The sequence below is a fragment of the Epinephelus moara genome, chromosome 8, assembly GCF_006386435.1.
Source record: "Epinephelus moara isolate mb chromosome 8, YSFRI_EMoa_1.0, whole genome shotgun sequence".
In the NCBI taxonomy this organism is placed as follows: Eukaryota; Metazoa; Chordata; class Actinopteri; order Perciformes; family Serranidae; genus Epinephelus; species Epinephelus moara.
In genome coordinates this window covers 7,166,875-7,186,993 of record NC_065513.1, presented here as the reverse complement: position 1 = coordinate 7,186,993, position 20,119 = coordinate 7,166,875, and the positions used below count along the sequence as shown (strand labels likewise).

General features: G+C 40.9%; 1 protein-coding gene across 1 annotated transcript in view; it reads left to right on the top strand.

Moving 5' to 3' along the window:
- The window catches only part of npdc1b (neural proliferation, differentiation and control, 1b), a 57,989-nt gene that overhangs the window by 21,703 nt on the left and 16,167 nt on the right, over nucleotides 1-20,119 (top strand). Inside the window, exon 2 of the mRNA XM_050051374.1 lies at nucleotides 9,034-9,192. Coding sequence (XP_049907331.1) covers nucleotides 9,034-9,192 — 159 coding nt within the window. The remainder of the gene's footprint in view (nucleotides 1-9,033; nucleotides 9,193-20,119) is intronic.

Here is a 20,119-nt window from a genome sequence, read left to right as displayed (position 1 = left end):
TATATATATATGTATATATATATATATATATTTATTTACGTTTATGTTTGTTAATAATTCCTGTTTATTTAACTATATATTTGTAAATACTATTGTTTAAATTTCTTATATTTTCACGTATCTTTCCTCTCTTGCAAGGAGCACCTGTAACATAAATAATTTCCCCTCGGGGATCAATAAATTATTTCTGATTCTGATTCTGATTCTGATTACAGTGATTCAGATAAGAGCTGGTCCACTAGATATCACCAAGGTTTCAGGAGTCCTGAACAAAACTAGATAAAGAACCAGGACTAAATTAGTAGAAAAGGGGTAACAGTGGTACAAAATAGTAGAATGATTAATGTTCTCCTTTTAAGTGGCAGCATGAGTGATTGAAAACACCTGTAAAACAATTTAAAACACACAGCAAACCAAATAACCCAATCACCAAATAAATAAGTTGAAAAAATTGAATGTTTCTGCAAACTACATTTGCACATATTTTTATAGCAGAAATTTCACATTTCAAAAATGATGTGGTTTCCATGTGGTTAGATTTAGACACAAAAACCACCTGGTTACAGTTAGAAAAGGATCATGTATTGGGTTAAAATACCTGATGTAACTGGAAAAGCAGCAATGTCTTGCTAAAAAGTAACCACTTTTCGTAGCACTATCCCACCAGCAGGTCGCTACAAAACATCCACATCTGGAACCCAAAAAGCTGATGGAAACACAGCAATGACTGGCTTAAACACAGCTGGTTTTATTGTTTGTTGATTACAAGCAGTGGTCTGCAGCTTGGCAAATGGTCAATTCTACCAATATTTTTGGCCACTTCTGTAAATGTCCCAGCTCTAATTTTGTCTTTGTATATAACTGAATGTAGCTCCTTCATTTGAGACTCACGGTTTCCCTGTGGTCTGCTGTGGCTGAGAGGAACAGGGCAGCGTATTGTCCCAGTGCACTCTGCTTTCCATCATCCAGTTGTAAAACTTTGCATAGATTACCCACTGCTGTTGTAGTCTCCAAGGACAGGTCATTGTGTGTATGAATGAGGTGTATAGTTTGATAGCTGCTTCAGTTGGCATTAATCATACTGCAGCAAGGGCCATTACATAAACACATGCACGCACATTACTGTTGCAAATTAGTAAGTAGTGAAAAGTACTAAATATTAGTCATTTAATTGTGCAAAAATATGTGTTACTTTGAAAATATTTCAAATTTAAAAAAAAACAACTGTAAATAGCTGTGAAAGCTGGAGAGCTTTGCATTCTGCAAATGAGAAATTGGTTTGGTATCAGTTTTTTAATTGATAATAGCGGTCCTTTACATTTTTGCTATCCATCTGTCCTTCCTGCCTTTTCCTATGTGACACACCATTCTGAAACAAACCTTCCATCCTTGACTTGTGCATCTGTGCAGTGACTCACCCCCCGATGATGTCACAACTCCTTCGTTACCATGGCAGTTGTCATAGCAACCAGTGTCTAGGTTCCTGTAGCAGAGACGAGAGTGATTCTGACAAGGAAACTAAAGGGGTTAATATTGATAGCTGAGTGTCATTATTTTTCCCATCCACAGTGCAGCTTTTATTCTTCTCTGTACACTGGCGTTGGGCTCAGATGTCTTGTGGTAACTAAGAAAAGACTGTGAGAAGTGAATGGATGTTCTGTCACACCAAAACAACAAGTGCAATAGATACTTCCTGTGGGAAAACAGATGCAGCAATGATTCTCAGTAAGAGTACTGTAGATGTATAATGGAGGATAAACCCAAGTGACCACATTTCTTTCACCTTTAGAACTGACACTATTTTTTGTGCTTAAATTTATTGTACACATCAAAGTATTAAAGTGATGTAACAAGGATGGGAAGATTATGATCATAGCTGGTTGTTTGCTCTTGGTTGATTGCTGATTAAAGACAATTGTATATTACCAGTTTATGTAATGATACCATGAATATCTTTTGTATCAATATCTAAAATAGATGTTGGCTTTGTACGTTTCTACAAACCATGGACATTTGTTCATTTCATATTTTAAATTTGTTGCTTTATATGTGGTGGATATGTTGAAACTTAACACTTCTTTACGTAGTTTTCAATTGTATGTTGTGACAATGCTGTGGTTAACGTGGTTAGGGTTAGGAAAAGTTTATATTTTTGCTTAAAATACCTGGTTTGCTCACCACAACCACAGCTGGAAATGTCCCAACACATCATTTAAAATACCTGATTTGGTCAACACAAACATGGATGGAAATGAGTTGTTAAAAAATACCTGGTTTTGCCACAGCACAGATGTCTAGAAATGTCCCTTGGTAAAGTAAAAAAAAATATCCAGTTTTGTCATAACAACCAAAGCTGGAAGTGTCCCTATGTATCATTAAAAAAAGTACCCAATTTTGTCATAACAACCACAGCTGGAAACCTTATGATGAGGAACTCAGCTCATGAACATGTTATCTGAACTAGGGTTGTAGTCAACCAAAGAAAATCTTGGTCGACTGAAGTCGCACATAATCTTCAACTAATCGATTAGTTGTGGGAAAAAAAAAATCTGCACGTTATTTTTACTTCGGCGGTGGTGTGTCTGTGTCACTGCAGTTACACATCCAAAACACTAATCGGCGGTGGAGGACTGTGTTAAGTGCTGTAAAGTTTAGTTGATTCAAAACACACATTAAATATGGCTTAATAGAGACAATTCCAAACACAAGTCCGCAAATTGGCTTCACTGTAACTCGCAGCTTTAACAAACACTTGTCTTTATCTGGACACATTTCCCCCAACAATACAACATGCTAATGTTGTTAGCACAAGTCTATGGCATTTTACATTGTATAAATTAGCCTAGCAGCTAGTGATTTTTCCCTTGTCTCATATAAATCCGGGGACAACAGCAACATTTAACAAAGGTAAGGGCACTCAATTTGTCTCCATTACAACTCACAACTTTCACTGACAAAACAATTGTCACACTAAACACGTTTTCCAAACAAATACAACATGCTAACATTGTTAGCGCCAGCCTATGGCATTTTACATTGTATAAATTAGCCTAGCAACAAGCGGAGATTTCCTCTGCTCATATGAAGCCAGGATAAATCCCAAAGTATAAATCCCTGAAGGATAAATCACACACGAGACTTACAATGCTATTTTAGTGGAGGCTTTACTGTCTTCACAATTTATTGTTTTTTTATCTGATATACAAGTGAATACAAGCTTCGTTTCCACTGAGGGAAATGGTGTCAGTATACAGAAACTGACAGGAGGTCTGCGTCACCGTGACGCTGAGCATGAGAGTGGGCGAGTTCAACGTTGTGTAAACAAAGGGGGTGTTTTGAAAACACCCCCATTTTCACAGGTAACTTAGCATGTCCCTCCCACCGCAGGAAATAATGGATTAATCCTGGAAAGCTGTTGATGTAGCACGTTTCTCCTTATGAAAGTAACACGGCGATTATTCGACCAATGAGAATTTTGGTTGGACGAGAGCATATCGACCAAATAATCGACCAGGAGACTACAGCCCTAGTCTGAACTGTGTCATTTGTAGAAATATCGATATGACACATATCAAACATACGAGTGCAGCATACCTATGCATAGCATATCTATGGTTTGCAGAAAGGTACAATGCCAACATTTTATTCTGGCAACCTTGCTATTTGCTAAGCACCTGACATATTAATACATTTTAGGGATGTAACGATATGGAAGATTTGATATCTCGATTATAGTGACCAAATTATCACGGTAAACGATAATATCGCGATATTTTTTTAAGCGCTGTAAAATGTCCAAAAAATAGATATATTGAAATAACTTCACTAAATCTTGTAACTTCCTTATCATACCAAAATGTTAACAGCCAAAATCTTATATTAAAATGAAACTTTCACATTAAAGGGGCAAGGGATTGGCACAGCATCAGAAAATTTTATTTTAAATGAACAAAATATGTAAACACATTACAGGAACAAAGCTTATTTGTCTGGTGCATTTTAACAGTCAGCAAAATATGTAAACAATTTATATATTATTTATTTATTAGCACGAGAGGAAAAATATATATAAAACAAAACAATGCAAGAGTAGAACAAAAAACATACAATATAGAATAGAATAAAATAGAATAGAATAGAATAGAATAAATCTTTATTGTCCACCAGGGTGGAAAATTGTCTTCAGCTCACCAACATACAGGACATAGCATAACATAACACATCACAGAGCTAAAATATGAAAAAAGCCAAAACACAAGATAAAAATTCATATAGATACATTTTTAAAAGATAAATAAATAAAATAAAATACAGTGCTATAAAAGTACGGTAGTTCATGTCATTATCTGTTGTTTAGTCACTTAGTGGAGTTAAGGATGCTAATAGCACTGGGGACAAAGGACTTTTTAAAAGCCCCTTTAGCCAGAGGAACTCTGTAGCGCCTCCCAGACTTCAAGAGCTCAAACTGGCTGAAGAGAGGAAGGGAGCTATCTGCCAGGATTCTCCTCACTTTCCTCCTTGTCCTCTCAGTGTAGAGATGGGTCAGAGGCTTTTGGGGTTTTCCCACTATTTTGCTCGCTTGATTGGATTATATAGAATAAATATCACAAATGTGCAGGAGAAACCAAAAAAACCCTAAGGGCAATGGTCATCATTACACAGAATAATTCACACATTAGAAGTGTGCATGTGAGTGAGAGCCTGTATGAGAAAAGGAGTGCATGTTCTCGTGTGTGTGTGTGTGTGTTAGGTCAAGTGAATTTAATAAACCTTATAAAACCGAGAGCCCCCACTAAGGCTCTCGGTCAAAACACGGCAGCGTTTTATGTTGTTTCCTTGAGCTTATGTCGAGAAAGCATAACTGGCCGTCTATATCGATTCTAGCTCGCCATACAATAACAGTGATTCAATCATAGTTGATCTCAATTAGCGTTACATTACGTCGGTTTATATTCTGTCGGCTCCGCTCAGTGTTTTCAGCTCCGTTTCGTTTTGAAACACTTAGCAACATAGCTGCTAATACGGCTATTAGCTTCTCAGCTAGTATTAATGAAAACGGAAAACCTAGTCGCCGTTTAGGAGGACAGATACGGCTCAAATGTCCTGTATACGTCGAGAGTTACACATTATGACAATCTCAGTAAAACCGAAGTCCCTCACACAATAACTGACGTTTGCATAGCATAACTTGCATTGGCTGTAAAGCTGTGGATGATGGTCACGGAGATGAGCCAGCAGATTTGTAGTGTTGCTACCCTTCGCAGCAACTTTCTTTCTGCATGTTCTGCACACAGGATAGTTGTCCTCCACCAGCTGTCCCTCAGCATTCTTCAGAAACCCAAAGTACGCCCAGACCTCAGACTTTGTGCGTTTAGTTGGGGGGAAAATGTCCTAGGAATGAAAACATGGAAACATGGCGAAGGTGGTGATAGCGGCACTCAGCTGAGTGCCGCTATCACCACCTTCCGCCATGTTTTCATTCTTTGTGTTTACACATGCTACGCATTCACGCAGCGCCTGCATCACAAGACTTGAATGAGGCTGTTATTACATATCCTGATAATCCACCGCGATAATGCAATTAATTTAAATATAAACGGTAATTCTTACCGTGTAAAAATTAACCGAGATTTACCGTAATATCGGTAATCGTTATATCCCTAATACATTTATATAAACGTGTGTGTGTGTGTGTGTGTGTGTGTGTGTATATATATGTATGTATGTAATTGGCTGTTCAAGACAAATATTCAACCATTCAATCCTATTTTCCTTATAGAGTTTTGGAGCTCACTGCACTAACAAGGGATCAGAAATGTGCAGCATTTTTTGCCGACACGAGATATCAAACAAAAGCCAGAGCGTGATCTGTATTGTAAGTTGTTGCGAGCTGTAATTTCACCACATTGAGACAGAAAACAGAAGATGACGTTGTTTCAGAGCCTTACATGTACACATATTGTACAATTTAAATACTTGCAAATAGCACAGGAGCAACACTCAACCAAAGCGAAGGGTCACATGCAAAGTTAGCATCACCCATAGTCAGACCTGACCTTGGTTGTAGCTTTCTTGTAAGTGTGGAGAAGGAGTCAGGATACTGTTAGCCTAGCTTAGCATAAAGCAGAGCTAACCACACCCTGGCTCTAGCTGTGGTGAGGTTAGTCTAACTTAATATAAAGACTGGAAGAGGGGAAGAACGGCAATGTTCTGTCTAATGTTGAATAATATGCCCACCAATATGCCTGTCTCTAAATCTCAACAATTAACAGTTAAAGAAATGGAAATAGAAAATGGATATTTTGTAGTTTTAGAGGAGTGACAAGTTGGAACCACATGGTAGGTGTTTTTTTTTTTTTAACTTTGGGCATGGCCAAGCCAGCTGTCTCCCCCTGGTTCCTGCCCTAATGCTAAGCTAGGCTAACCACCTCCTGACTCCATCACTGCACTTGACTCACAAGACATGAGACTGATAACAGTTTTCTCATCTCTCCTTGGGAAAGAACACAAATGGGTGCATTGCCCAAAATATTGAACTATTCCTGTAAAGGCATTTACAGAAGTTGCATGTTAGATGTTAGCAGGTCAATCCACAGTTTAGATCCACAATAGCAAAAGTTTGTCTCTCCGTACTTCTTTGTCTTAGCTGTGGGTAGTATTAGTGCAGCAAAGTAAAGGGGACATTTACTAAACATGAAGGTGCTAAACTATGTACTGTCTTCACATACTGTTGGCCTTAAATCTTGAGTGTCCCTTTCTTCACTGGGCTTTCCCTGACCTGTTTATCCTGTAGCCTGTCTGACATTTGTCTTAGCTCTGCATTCACCTGCTAACCCATAAACCCTCCGGGAACATCCTTCCCTACCCATACACTGCCATATAGGCCTATCACAGCGTCAGTCTAGACGAGGTCAGGCTGCCCACTCTCATCTGTTCTCAAATTGCACTGACATTTTCAAAGCTGCCTTTTTCTTTGAGACATCTGATAAAAAAGCTTCACTATCATCTCCGACCTTTAAATACACAATTTTTACTCACTTTTGAAAAGACTGCTATGACTTTTGTGTCACTCAAGAATAAGTTTTCCAGCGTTGATTTTGCAGTGATATTTGTAGCAGTTTTCAGGATACACATGGGCAGAAAACAGGTTTGTGTTTCTGATACTGGGAGAGATGCCCAAAAAGCTTTTAAAGACACCCATAGGTTGATTAATTACTTAGTTAGTAATGCTTCTGTGCTAATGTGTGTGGCCTGTGAAGCCATGTGTCTTACCTGCATCAGCATGACAGTAATAACATTAACCACTGAGTCCTTATCCATGTCAATCAGCATTTGGTACGACAGCTAAAATTTAAAATTGGATGCTTAACAAATAAATCATGTAAAATGATGAACCCCTGTGACTTTGCTTTTTACAGCTTCCCAAGTGTACTGGGATGATGGATATCTGAGCAGATTGTCTGTTTTAATACACAGGAAGATGTCACAGTCTCTGTGTGTGGCTTTGAATTAATTGAACAGTGTTACTACTGCCTGTATATTGTTCCAATTTTAGTGGTAACGACAGACTTACAAAATCATGATGTAATCCTATATTTGTTTATTTGATCAGGCTGAGGTAATTAATACAACATATTGTTTTGGGTCTGGGGTTGCAGCAATATTCCGGTTGTAAGGTGTACCGTGATGTAAAAGTTGACGGTTATAATACCATGTGTATTTACTTATCTGCGATATTGATTTAAAAAAAATGCAGCTGGATGGAGAATCTTCCCTTAATTTTTAGTTATTTTCAAAGAGGAGACGTTTTACACATACTTCCGTTAAAAAAATGATTTCAAGTTTCAATTACAGTAGTACAATGTTCAACCAACTATAACCCTTGTTTGTGTTCTTGTTCAATGTTAGATATTAAGATTGATACCACTCCCATTTTTTTATGTGAAGTATAAAGCTACAGCCTAAGTGCTAAAGTTTACATTTGCTTTGCTTTGCATAGCACAAAGACTGGAAAAAATAGAAACAGCTAGTCTGGCTCTGTCCAATTTGTGCTTAACAGTGAAAATTCAAAAAAATCTCTCAATATCACATTTCACAAGTTTTTACACCTGGGGGATGTGGAAAAAGGTAAATGGGACTGGGAAAACAGATTAAACAAATAAAATATGACATACAGTCATGATGAACTGTTGTTCGCTGCATAGTTGTAATATTTGTTGTTCAAAACTGTATTTCCAATGTTCAGTGTGCTCTCCTTTATTATACATAGTTGTTTCCTTTGTTTGGGGTTGGACTGCTGCTCTTTAAATTATGTCATCTTGTTGCACCCTCTTCTTTTATATTATAGACATCTGATTGGAGAATTAGCACCACCTACTGCTTACCTTGACGAACCAACACCCAGCATTCACATGACAGTAGTAGATGGAAAAGCACATACATTTGCATTTTCTTTTGACAGTTTTTGAAAATTTGGTTGTGCTAAACTAAGCTAACTGGCTGCTTGCGGTAGCTTCATATTTAGGCTACTGTACAGACATGAGAGTGGTATCAGGTGATGAAAGGGAGTCAGCTGATAGATCACATGATTCCATTCCATGCAACCAATTGGCGAATCTCATCGTGAGGGCCCTATTTAAACTGCTTTGGCCTGCCTACTGTTGCTGCTTCCTCCAATCTGCCTCCACCCCAGCTCCTCCTTTTCATGTTGTGTCTGACTTATCTTGCTCTGTTCTGTTCCTGGGGGGTCTTTGCTGCTGCTCTTCCTGCCTTAGGCTTTCCATGTACACACATGGAAGGGCAGGGAGGATTGCTCTATCTGCCTCCTGCTTTCTGTGTAGGCCTAGGAAAGTGCCAAATATAAAAATGCAAATGGAAAAAAAAGTTTTCTTTGGCTAAAGTGGTCCTGACTGAAATGTAATTTTTCTGTTTTAACATGTAAAATGAACATTTTGGACTGTTGGATTAAAAATAGAAAATAGCATAGTTCAGTATGTTGTGATAAGTAATTCGGGGTTGTGATTTTCTCCTCAGGATCACATCTGTGCCCTCGGAGTTTAGATTGTGCCCGTGCAGGGCGGGACTTCTGCCAGCCCGGCAGCTCACACTGCGGCCCCTGCCTGCGCCCTCTGGTGGAGGACTACCATGGCCGCTGTGTGGTCAAAAGGAGGCATGCTCCTCACTCTATTAAAGGTAGGTAAATCCCTACATTGTTGATTGTAATCCACATTACTAAACATCATAAAGCATTCATATTTTATATCAGATGTAAATATTCCACTGAGAAATGTCAGGCCAATCTGCCAGTTAGATTTTTCATTACAGCCCCAATTCCAAAACAGTTGGTACGCTGTGTAAAATGTAAATAACAAACAGTATGCGATGATTTGCGAATATTGTTTTACATATATTCTATTGACTACAGTAGAAACACAAGATATGTGATGTTCAAACAGATGAACTTTATTGTTTTTTGTAAATATACTGTACACTCATTCTGAATTTGATGCCATTTGCTGTCCTCAGTTCCTAAACACTAAGTGAGTGCTGTTATAAGTTCAATTCAATTCAATTCAGCTTTATTTAAAGTGTAAAATCACCATAAACATGGTCTCGAAACACTTTACAGTTCACATAGACAAAATACATTAGAAAAATACAATTTATAGATAAAAAAAATGCAATTTACAAATAAGCACAATTATTTACAAAAAAAAAAAAGTGCTATCAAGTTGTGCCATATGCTTGGGAAAATAAATAGGTTTTTAGTCTTGATTTAAAGATGTCAACAGATTCAGCATCCCTTAGTGGTTGGGGGAGCCGGTTCCAGAGAAGTGGGGCACGGTGGGAAAATGCTCTACCACCTACTGATTTTTTGTTAACTNTCTTGATTTAAAGATGTCAACAGATTCAGCATCCCTTAGTGGTTGGGGGAGCCGGTTCCAAAGAAGTGGGGCACGGTGGGAAAATGCTCTACCACCTACTGATTTTTTGTGAACTTTGGGAACTGTGAGGTAGTTACCATTTTGTGAACGGAGAGCACGTGCTGGAACGTATGGAGTGATTAGTTCGGATAAGTATGGGGGTGCTAGGCCATGAAGAGATTTGTAGGTGAGTAAAAGCAGCTTGAAGTCTGATCTGGACTGGATCGGGAGCCAGTGGAGAGTGATTAAAGCTGGGGTTATGTGCTCATATTTCCTGGTTTTGGTAAGTATCCTGGCTGCTGCATTTTGAACAAGTTGTAATTTGTTTGTGCTGCGCTGCGGTAGGCCAGAGAGGAGGATATTGCAATAATCTAGTCTAGATGAAACAAAGGCGTGAACTAGGATTTCTGCATCTGAGGTATTTAGGAGGGGACGGATCTTTGAGATGTTGCGTAGATGGAAAAATGCTGTCTGAGTGATTTCCCTGATGTGAGCATCGAAGGACAGAGATGAATCAAAAGTCACACCAAGGTTTTTAACTGTTGATTTTGGGGTGACAACACAGTTATCAATGTTTAGACTAAGGTCAGTGAGGAGTGGTAGTTGGGTGCTCGGGCCTAGGATTAGTAGTTCGGTTTTGTTGGCATTCAGTCGTAAAAAATTTTGTGACATCCAGTGAGTAACAGCAGCTAAGCAGGATTCAAGATTTGTAATTTGGGATTGATTGTCAGGTGTAAGTGGAATGTAAATTTGCGTGTCATCGGCATAACAATGATAGTTAATGCCAAATCTACGAAATATGTCACCAAGGGGCAGTAAGTATATACAAAAGAGTAAGGGACCCAAGACAGATCCCTGTGGTACGCGAAAACTGCACTAAGGAGGATATGGATGTAGTGTTTTTATATGAGACACAGTGCTTTCTGTCACTCAGATATGATTGTAACCAGGAAAGTGCAGTACCATGGATGCCTACGTGATTGGACAGACGATCTAGCAGAATGTTGTGATCGACCGTATCAAAAGCTGCACTTAAATCTAGGAGAATGAGAAGTGAAGAAGAATTGGAGTCAGATGCAAGGAGAAGGTCATTGGTTATTTTGGTGAGGGCAGTCTCAGTGCTATGTAGTGGTTTGAAACCAGATTGAAAAGGATCGAGGAGGCTATTGCGTGAAAGGTGATCAGTGAGTTGACTGGAGACTATTTTTTCAAGGGCCTTTGAGATGAAAGGGAGATTTGAGATTGGTCTGAAGTTGTTGAGAACGTCAGGATCAAGAGTAGGTTTTTTGAGTAGTGGTTTGATTACAGCTGATTTGAAAGAAGTGGGGACAATGCCAGATGAGAGGGACCTGTTAATAATGTTGAGTAGCGGGGTGTCTAGAATCGGAAGGAGTTCTTTAATTAGTTTTGCCGGGAGAGGGTCAAATAAACAGGTTGTAGGTTTAGATGAGAGCAGTAATTTAGAAAACACATCTGGAGAGATGGTCGGAAAGTGCGAGAGTGTCATAGTCTCATCTAAGATTCTTAAAACCGGGCTAGGGGATGGGTTTACACACTTATTAAGTAGATGGCTGCTAATTTCATCTCTGATACAGGAGATTTTGACATTTAAGAAATCAAGAAAATCATCAGCTGTAAATGGAGAGTTGGTATCAGAAGAGGGTTGGCGAGTGAGGTTTGCAACAGTGTTGAACAGGAATTTTGGGTTATTTTTATTTGTGTTAATAAGAGTTGACAGGTAAGAGGCTCTAGCAGCAGAGAGCATACGTTTGTAATCCTGAAGGCTGTCACTCCAAGCTAGTCGGAAAACCTCAAGCTTAGATGAGCGCCATTTACGTTCTAGCTTTCTGCATACGCGTTTTTGTGTGCGTGTGGTGTCAGTGAACCAGGGCGAGTGTTTTTTGGAGCGACGTGTTTTTGTGCGAAGGGGTGCAATGGAATCAAGTGTGGCACTTAAGATTGAATTAAAATCATTTGTGAGGTCATCAAGAGATACAGATTGCTCTGGCAGAGTAGCAAGAGAGTGCGGGAGCAGGCCAGCGAGTTTGGAAATGGTGGAGTCATCAATACGGCGGCTGCTGAAAGTATCAGTATGATTTGACCGCCGGTGTGGCAGGTCGGCTCTAAAGTTAATAAGGCAATGATCAGAAAGTGTGGGAGGATATGACAAAACTGACAGGTCGGAGATGTTAATACCATGGGTGAGTACAAGGTCCAGTGTGTTACTATTGGAGTGCGTTTGTTCATGAACCAGCTGAGCAAAACCAAAAGTGTCCGTTAGGGAAGTAAAGGCTTTGGTGAGTGGATCGGTTTTACAATTAACGCGTATGTTAAAGTCACCAAAAATTATGATGTTATCTGCATGGGTTACGAGGTCAGAAAGAAAATCAGAAAACTCAACCAGAAATGTAGAATAAGGTCCCGGTGGACGATATAACATGACTGAGTAGAATGAACCAAGGCCAGCTGTAGCAGAGGGGCGCATGGTGAGAATTTCACAGGATGACAATTTATGTCTATGATCGTGTGAGAGACCTAAATTTGAGTTGTAAATTAGGCCGACACCCCCACCAGATTTTGATGATCTGGCAATGTGTGAATTGGAATAATTGGGGGGAGAGGCTTCAACAAGGGGAAGAAATTCATTTGGTTTCAGCCAGGTTTCACATAACCCCATTATGTCAATGCCATGGTCAACAATCATGTCATTAATAAGAAGAGCCTTGTTATTGATTGATCTAATATTGATGAAACCAAAATGAATGTGCATGTGGTCAGGAGAAAACGTGTTGAGAGTAGAGGAGTGAGTGGTGGAGTTGCCAGAAATAATTAATAGATTATCCTTTGTAACCCCTGTAGGTCTGTCAGTATGGCGAGGAAGACGAGCAGTGGAGTTTTTAATATGGACAGGAATAGGAATGAGCAGTTGAGGAGCAGTAAGCCCGCCAGGCCATGGGGGGGAGCCAGAGGTGTGAATTTTGCAGCTATATCGTACTGCACAGTGGTGCTCGTCAGGCGCAGTTAATTCTCCAGGCCGCCAGGGGTCGATACGGGAGGCAGTACTCACAGAACTCGCAGAGGGTTTTGTAGAAGGAGAAGGAGGAGAGCGCACTGTGGAGGGGGTGTGGCATGTAAACAGTCAAGCATGTGCGTGAGCCATGGCGTGTAGGCCTACAGTGTACTGTATGTTTGCTGCGAGCATGCGGCTACCTAATTTGCTCGGGTGCAGACCGTCATGTCGATAGAAAGAGGGGCGATTCCAGAATAAGTTGAAATTGTCGACAAAGTGAAAACCAAGGGTACTGCAAGCAGTCTGGAGCCAGGAATGGAGGGAGAGGAGTCTAGAGAACCGCTGTGCGCCGAGGCCGAGTGTGGGTAGAGGGCCACTAATGAAGATTGACTTCCCGCAGTCTTTCAAGGTGGTGAATAGCGTGTTAAAGTCAACCTTCAGCAGTTCAGACTGACACCGGACTATGTCATTCGTTCCAACATGCAGGATAACGCGATGTATGGAGTCTGGGAGCGAAAGCAGTAAATCCGGGAGTTTGCTGATGATTTTGGAGACAGTGGCTCCTGGAAAGCAGTGAGTGGTGGCGTTGAAAAATCGGATATGTCTCATTATGGAGTCACCCACTATGACAGTAGTTGGGGGGAACAGAGGACGCGGAGGAGGTAACGGGCCCCGCAGCTCGGTGGGGCAGGAGGATGCCGGCGGAGTTTGAGAAGCGGGCATAGCTGTGGCTGCGGGCTCGCATGACCGCTCACGGTGGGGAAGTCCACTGGATCGTCTCGCTCTGAGGGCCGCCTCCTTCACGATCTTCCGCCGGGAGGAGGAGATCGAGGACCTGACCAGGGGTCCTGGTGCAGGCCCATTAACCCCCTGGGCCCCTGGCAGCGAGACATTAACCGGGTTAGGAGGAGGAGAGGAGCCAGTTTGAAGCGGAGGGGATTCCTCTACGCCCAGGATGTTAAATCTGTTCTCCAGCTGGAGCTCACAGGGTGGGCGAGATTGTGGGCTGGATTTCCCTCGCCTTTTGCCAATTACCGTGGACCAGGGCTCTTGGCTGGGAGTGGAGCTGCTTGCTCTGAGCCTTGGGTTTGGGCTGAAGGTCAAAGTAGTCTTAGCCCTCCTGGTTGCCCACTTTGGCTTGGCCCCGAGCGATAGCCATGGGTCCTCGGCAGGGAGATGAGGAGCTGAGACTGAGAAAGCCGACCTGGGTGTTGCTGTGGCTGCATCGTCATCAGTGTGGGGCTGAGGAGCCGTGACTGTCCGCTCGGCTGGGGCCAAGCCGGCAGGGTTAGTGACCGGTGAGCCGGCATCGAACATTGGGACAGTGGAGTCAAGATCCGCAGAGTTTCCAGGACCGTGGGCGCCTACGGAAACCACAGAGTCGAGGCGAGCCTCTTCATCCTGGATCCAGTACAGGTTGGAGATACGTCGCTCCAGCTCAGCGATTTTCTGGGACTTGTTGAGGCAGCTGGCACAGTCGTGTGGAGAGGTGAGTGGAGCCATGGGGAGCAGGTGGGTTGCCTAGGAAACAAAAACAACTACGGCAGCAATGGAGTGTGTGGTGACGTAATACGTTTGTTTGTATTAGTAGGGAGGCTACTTCTACCAGCTTTAGCAGTTTACCGAGTCACAGAATGGAAACTTACACGCGGGGACTCCAACAGGAGTCCACGGCGGTGTGTAGTCACAGATCGGATAAGTTTTATGTCCTGCAGAGAGCGGCACTTACCGGCGCGGGCCCAGAGACTGGCCCAAGTTGACAGGTGACAGGTGACAGGTGAAACATAAGGTGATGAAACACCTTGGTAAACATACTCTTGTCCAAAACTTTTTTGGAACCTGCAATCATCAGAATAAGTGTACATTTACAGAAAATAATGAAGTTTATCAATTTGAATATCAAATATCATGTCTTTTACTGTATTGAAATGAATATTTTTTTTAATTTTTAATTTTTTTTTTGTTTTACACAGTGTCCTAACTTCTTTGAAAATGTTGTATCATTGGACCCTCCCTGCCAGATAAATATGAATGTATTTCAAACATGCCCCCAAATTATAACACAGGCTTTCTATTAAACATCTAAGCTGAGTGAATCAGGATTATATTATCAGAATTCTCAAACTGTTTTCACAGGATGAACAGTACTCCATGACTGTGTGTAAAATTTCAGAACCAGAAGTAAATTTATTGGCCAAGTATTTTTACAGTTCAAGGAATTTGTCTTTAGGTTCTCGTGGCTCTCAGTGTGTGTAAGCTCAGTTATGGCTCCCTTACATTATGGCCAAATGCTCATACAAGTGTGTGATTTTTAGCCACAGCACCATAGATGTGAGAGAATAAGTAACTGGGTGATTGAGTGTGATTGGGTGTTACAGGTAGACTGTAATTGAGCAGTATTTCTGCCCCGCTGTGTGCGCTCCCTTAACACCTACTACAGATGAGTCAAGTATTTTACCAAAGCGTGTATTCAGAGAGTCCTAGTAGGTGTAACACCAGCTCCCAGCTTCCATTTATCTCAGTCAGCAGAGTGTGTCATAGTTAATGTCCAACACTAAAGATCCTTGTGAGTCTCTGCTTTTTGTGTCCTGCTCTGCTGTTGATAGTGAGAATGAGCCGGTGGATCTGCGACGAATCAGGAGGTGAAGCTGCCCTGTTCAAAATACAGGGAGAATTTAGCAACAAGAGTAAAATGTTGGAAGAAAATAATATTACTGTGATGAACTAAGATAAAGCTGTAAACATTACATCCTGGGTGGATTTAGTCAAAATATGAATTTTTAATGCCTTCAGGCAGTAAGTGTATTTTCCATGAGATGAGTCCCCATAATATAAGTATGGCTGTTTTATATTATGGTATATATGTGTTAGGTTTGGAGTCAGCTTTATGTGTTGTGTTGTTCTGGTATCTACCTTACATTGCTTTAAATGTGATATACGGTTTTTGGCTTTAGGAGAAAAGGCAGTCTTTTCATTAGCTTTTAAGGGTTTTTATTGTGAAGACAATCCGTGGTGTTTTGTAAAGGCTCAGCGAGATAGCTTTAGCACCTTTCAGCCCCAATTCCCTCACCACTCAGACAGAAAGGCTGGAGTCTCTGCCAAGCAGGACTTGCCTGTCAGTCTCACTGACCCTCTGACTCATGTCCTGACTGCCCTGCTGCCAGCTCAACAACACACTGCAGTGAAGAAAGTCACAGTGATTATGTACTTTGACTCATTAGGCACTTCTTTGTTCCTCCTCCAATCTGCCACGTCTTGTGTGGGCTCAGGGCTGAAAGGTTTCTAAAGGAACAGAAACAGGTATTTTCCAAGTAAAAATTACTAGGCCTGTCACAATAACCACTTTTGCTGGACAATAAATTGTTTCCAGAAATAAGTGCAATATTATTGTCATTTTAAGACCATTTTATGGCACTACTGTAATGATATAATGATAATATAACAGCATAATAAAGTAAGTACATCCTTTCAAAGAGCAATGAACTTTAAAATGTTAAGACTTTTCAGACATGGGAATTGGAATATGAAAAACATATTCAACATATTTTTAAAAAGTAAGTCACACCTGGTAACACCTGGTCACACAAGAGGGTATGTATAAAATTACAGTCCCTTTATAGAACAATTACTCTTTTTATTTTTATTTTTTTTTGGCTTTTGCCTTTATTGGACAGGACAGATGAAGTGTAAAGGGGGGAGAGTAAGGGGATGACATGCAGCAAAGGGCCGCAGGCTGGAATCAAACCTGCGGCAGCAAAGACATTTGGGACACCCACTGTACCCACTGAGCTGCCAGGCACCCCGTGAATTGTCGTATGTGATGAAATACAAAATACAAGTAAACAAAACCAAGCAGTGCGTCTTGCCAGTGCGGGACATAGCACATTAAGCACGTTCCAACGGATAGCATTAGCGTTTCTGTTGCTGCCTTCTTATGCTAATGTGTTAAGTTAATTTTCTCCTTATCTTTTCACTCTGAATACCCCATAATAACAAAGCAAAGACAGGATTTTATAAATGTTTGCAAATTTTTAAAAAGAATAAACTAAGATATATTGCCACAGGCATTCAGACCATTTGCTATGACACATGAAATTTGGCTCCAGTGCCTTTCAGTTTTTATGGTGTCTCTATACCTTGTTTGGAGTCCACTTGTGGTAAATTCAATTGATAGAATATGATTTACAAAGGCAAACACCTATATATGTCAGGGAAACTAAATTTGCTCTACCTAGGGGCCACTTTTGCAGAATGACAGAGGCTGGGGGCCAGTTAATAAACAAGAATTCATATTTTTTATCAGATAAAATGATTAAATGAGGCAAATTCAGTCGCAGCAGCCACACACTGGTCATGTAATAGCAGGGGTGTTCCTAGAATTTGAGGGCATTTGGGGCTCAGCCCAGACCCTTGATCCTTCCCTGGTACCTCCTTTTAATAAATAAGCTCTATTTCTGAAGGGGTTTTAACGTACTCTGGTACCTTATTTATTTTCAAAGTACAAAAGAAAAATCCCCAGTGTGAATCTTTTTTTTTTTCCACTGAATTAGAAAAGGGTCAGCAGGCCACCCTACACCCTATCATCTGCACCCTATCACGGACCAGATTTGGCTTACAGTCTGCAAGTTGAGTATCACTGATATAAGGTGAATATATAGGTGGTGTATATATCATGATATACACTAGGGCTGTCAAAAGCACCATGAAATTGAGTTCGAATATTTTCGAATTAATCTGCTCTACAGAGCAAAAAGCAGCCATGAGGTGGAGGAAACTGCCTGCAAAGTGCAGAAACAGGACTGTATGGAGGCACAGTTCTGGGGAGTGCCACTGGCTGAGATAGTTTTGGTTTTATTTGTCTAGTCCTCCACATAATGCACGTTTCATCTACTGAATAAATACCAAATGTGTAACCCAGAGTAACAGGGAAGCTGTTTCTATTCTGTATTTTTTTTCTCACTGTCTTTCTCCTTGTTGTCACCCACCCACACTTTGAGCAGCCGGGCGTGACAGTAGAGCACCGAGTCATCAACCCGCACACACAGAGCTCACCACATCTATTCTCCCACTCACACCAAATGACGTATAAAAAGCTGCACAGCCCCATCCAGCCCTCTACTCACAAACACACACATTTATCTTTCAGGACTACATATTGTATGTGCCACCCACACACATGTCATAAATTGTATTTTAAATGTTTTTATGCTGTGCTTGATTTTAATTGCTATTGCTGCGTCAAGTTGTCATACATGACAGGTTATGTTGCCTTGTCATGTTGCTCTAGGAAAGACATGTCGAACAATGTCATGTTTCTAATAAAAAATGTCACAATTGATTGAATGACAACAGTCAAAAACACTCATAAAGACTCCTTCATGTTCATGATAGGTGTCATGTCATGCGTATGACGGTGTCATGACAGATTATAGACTCACTAGTGTCAAGTCATCTTCAGTACAGCATGATGTTCATTTTGTAAAGTGTGGTCCTGGTCAGAGTTAATCAGATAGTAAAGCAGGGTATGCTTTAGGGCGTGGCTACCTTGTGATTGATGAGCCAGATCCACCCCTCGCTCCTCCACAGCTCCACCCTCTGCCAAACTCGTGCATTCAGATTTGTAGACCACAAACCTATTGGTAAAGTCACAGTGCCTGCATCCACTTATTTTACACAGTCTATGGCTCACACACACACGCACACACACACACACATGCGCCACTCAGCTCTCATGCCTGTGTGACTTCCTCCCACTCATCACTATAAAGTGGTAGGCAGTGTGACGATGCTCTGCAGTGCAGCAGAGGATCACAGGAGTTGGAGGGAACATTAACACTGGTTCACTCATTAAAACAATCAAGACTGCAGTTGTTTTCAGTGCCACACAGGGGTGGTGTTATCTTTTTTTTTTTTTTCTTTTTTTTTTTTAAATTCACCGACTTGACCCTCTGCAGTATTCCCACATCGACAGGACAAATGACTCTAATTTCCAGCAGTCAGCAGCAGCAGGGCCACAGAGCTGGTATCAGTCCATCAGTGTGACTCAGATGACTTTTGCAGCACAAGGAGCACTTTGAATGTTAATCTGACACATTTTAACCATTTTAAGATACTGTTTACAAGTTTGCCAGGGTTGGTCGCACAGCTGCCTGGACATGGAGACATGAGACTTGACTTAAACTACTGTGAGACTTGAGTATTTAAAGATTTTGCTGTCTAGTCTCAAGGTTTGACCTGATACAATGGCGCAATGGAAAGACTTTAGACAGCCTCAGGCAGGCCTCACATAGCTGCCCTGCTTGAATATTTAACTATTAGATTTATGAATGTAAAGGATTTGTTCTCAGTTATGTAAAAAACATTATTTACAGTTTTGACAGTAAAATGTTTAATATCTGTGCCTATTAAATGGTCTTCATTCAAAGACCTGAAAGTCCTGTATTCTGACTTGCAGTTACAAGTCAGCTGTGGCTGGCACATAGGTCAACTTTTCTGTAGGGTCATATTAATTATATTTGGTGGCTCTGGCGCTAACACATAAGCAGCTACTTGTCCAGAGCGTAGGTTGTGATGACTGCTGGTCTTTTGACCATTATAACTTGTCCTTGATATTATCATGCTGGTCTCTTGCTGATAAAGATGGTTAAAAAGTTAAATCATGCATCTGTTTGATCTAAAATTAGCTGTGCTCTCTTGATGAGCTCATGATGATTGATTTTTATCTTAATGACTTTTTTATTAGGGCTGTCAAGTGATTGAAAAAAAATATATCTAAGTAATCACATGCTCTTAATCACATACATCATTTTTTGCTGTGAAAGTATTTAAAAAATTTAAATTCAAATAAATGTAGGTAGATGTGTCGTAATAAAGCCACTGCATTTTGGACACAATTGTCCCCCTGTCCTCTACCGCTGAAAGTGGTCTTCAGTCCATTGCAATCCATTTTGCAAGGGAGTAAGTTATTCTGTCACAGGTAGACTTACTCAGTTTGTGTTTCAACACCTGGTCCAGTGTGGCTTGATGAGGCTGGCTGCTAGCACTAGCATCAGAGTCTGTGTTAGCTCGGACCTCCGGATTCGTTGCTAAATGCTTTGCATTTAGGCGATATTTCAGGCATGGAGTTCTCCAATGGTGTGAAAATTCCTTACTGCAGAAATTACGGGTGGGCGATATGGCTTAAAAG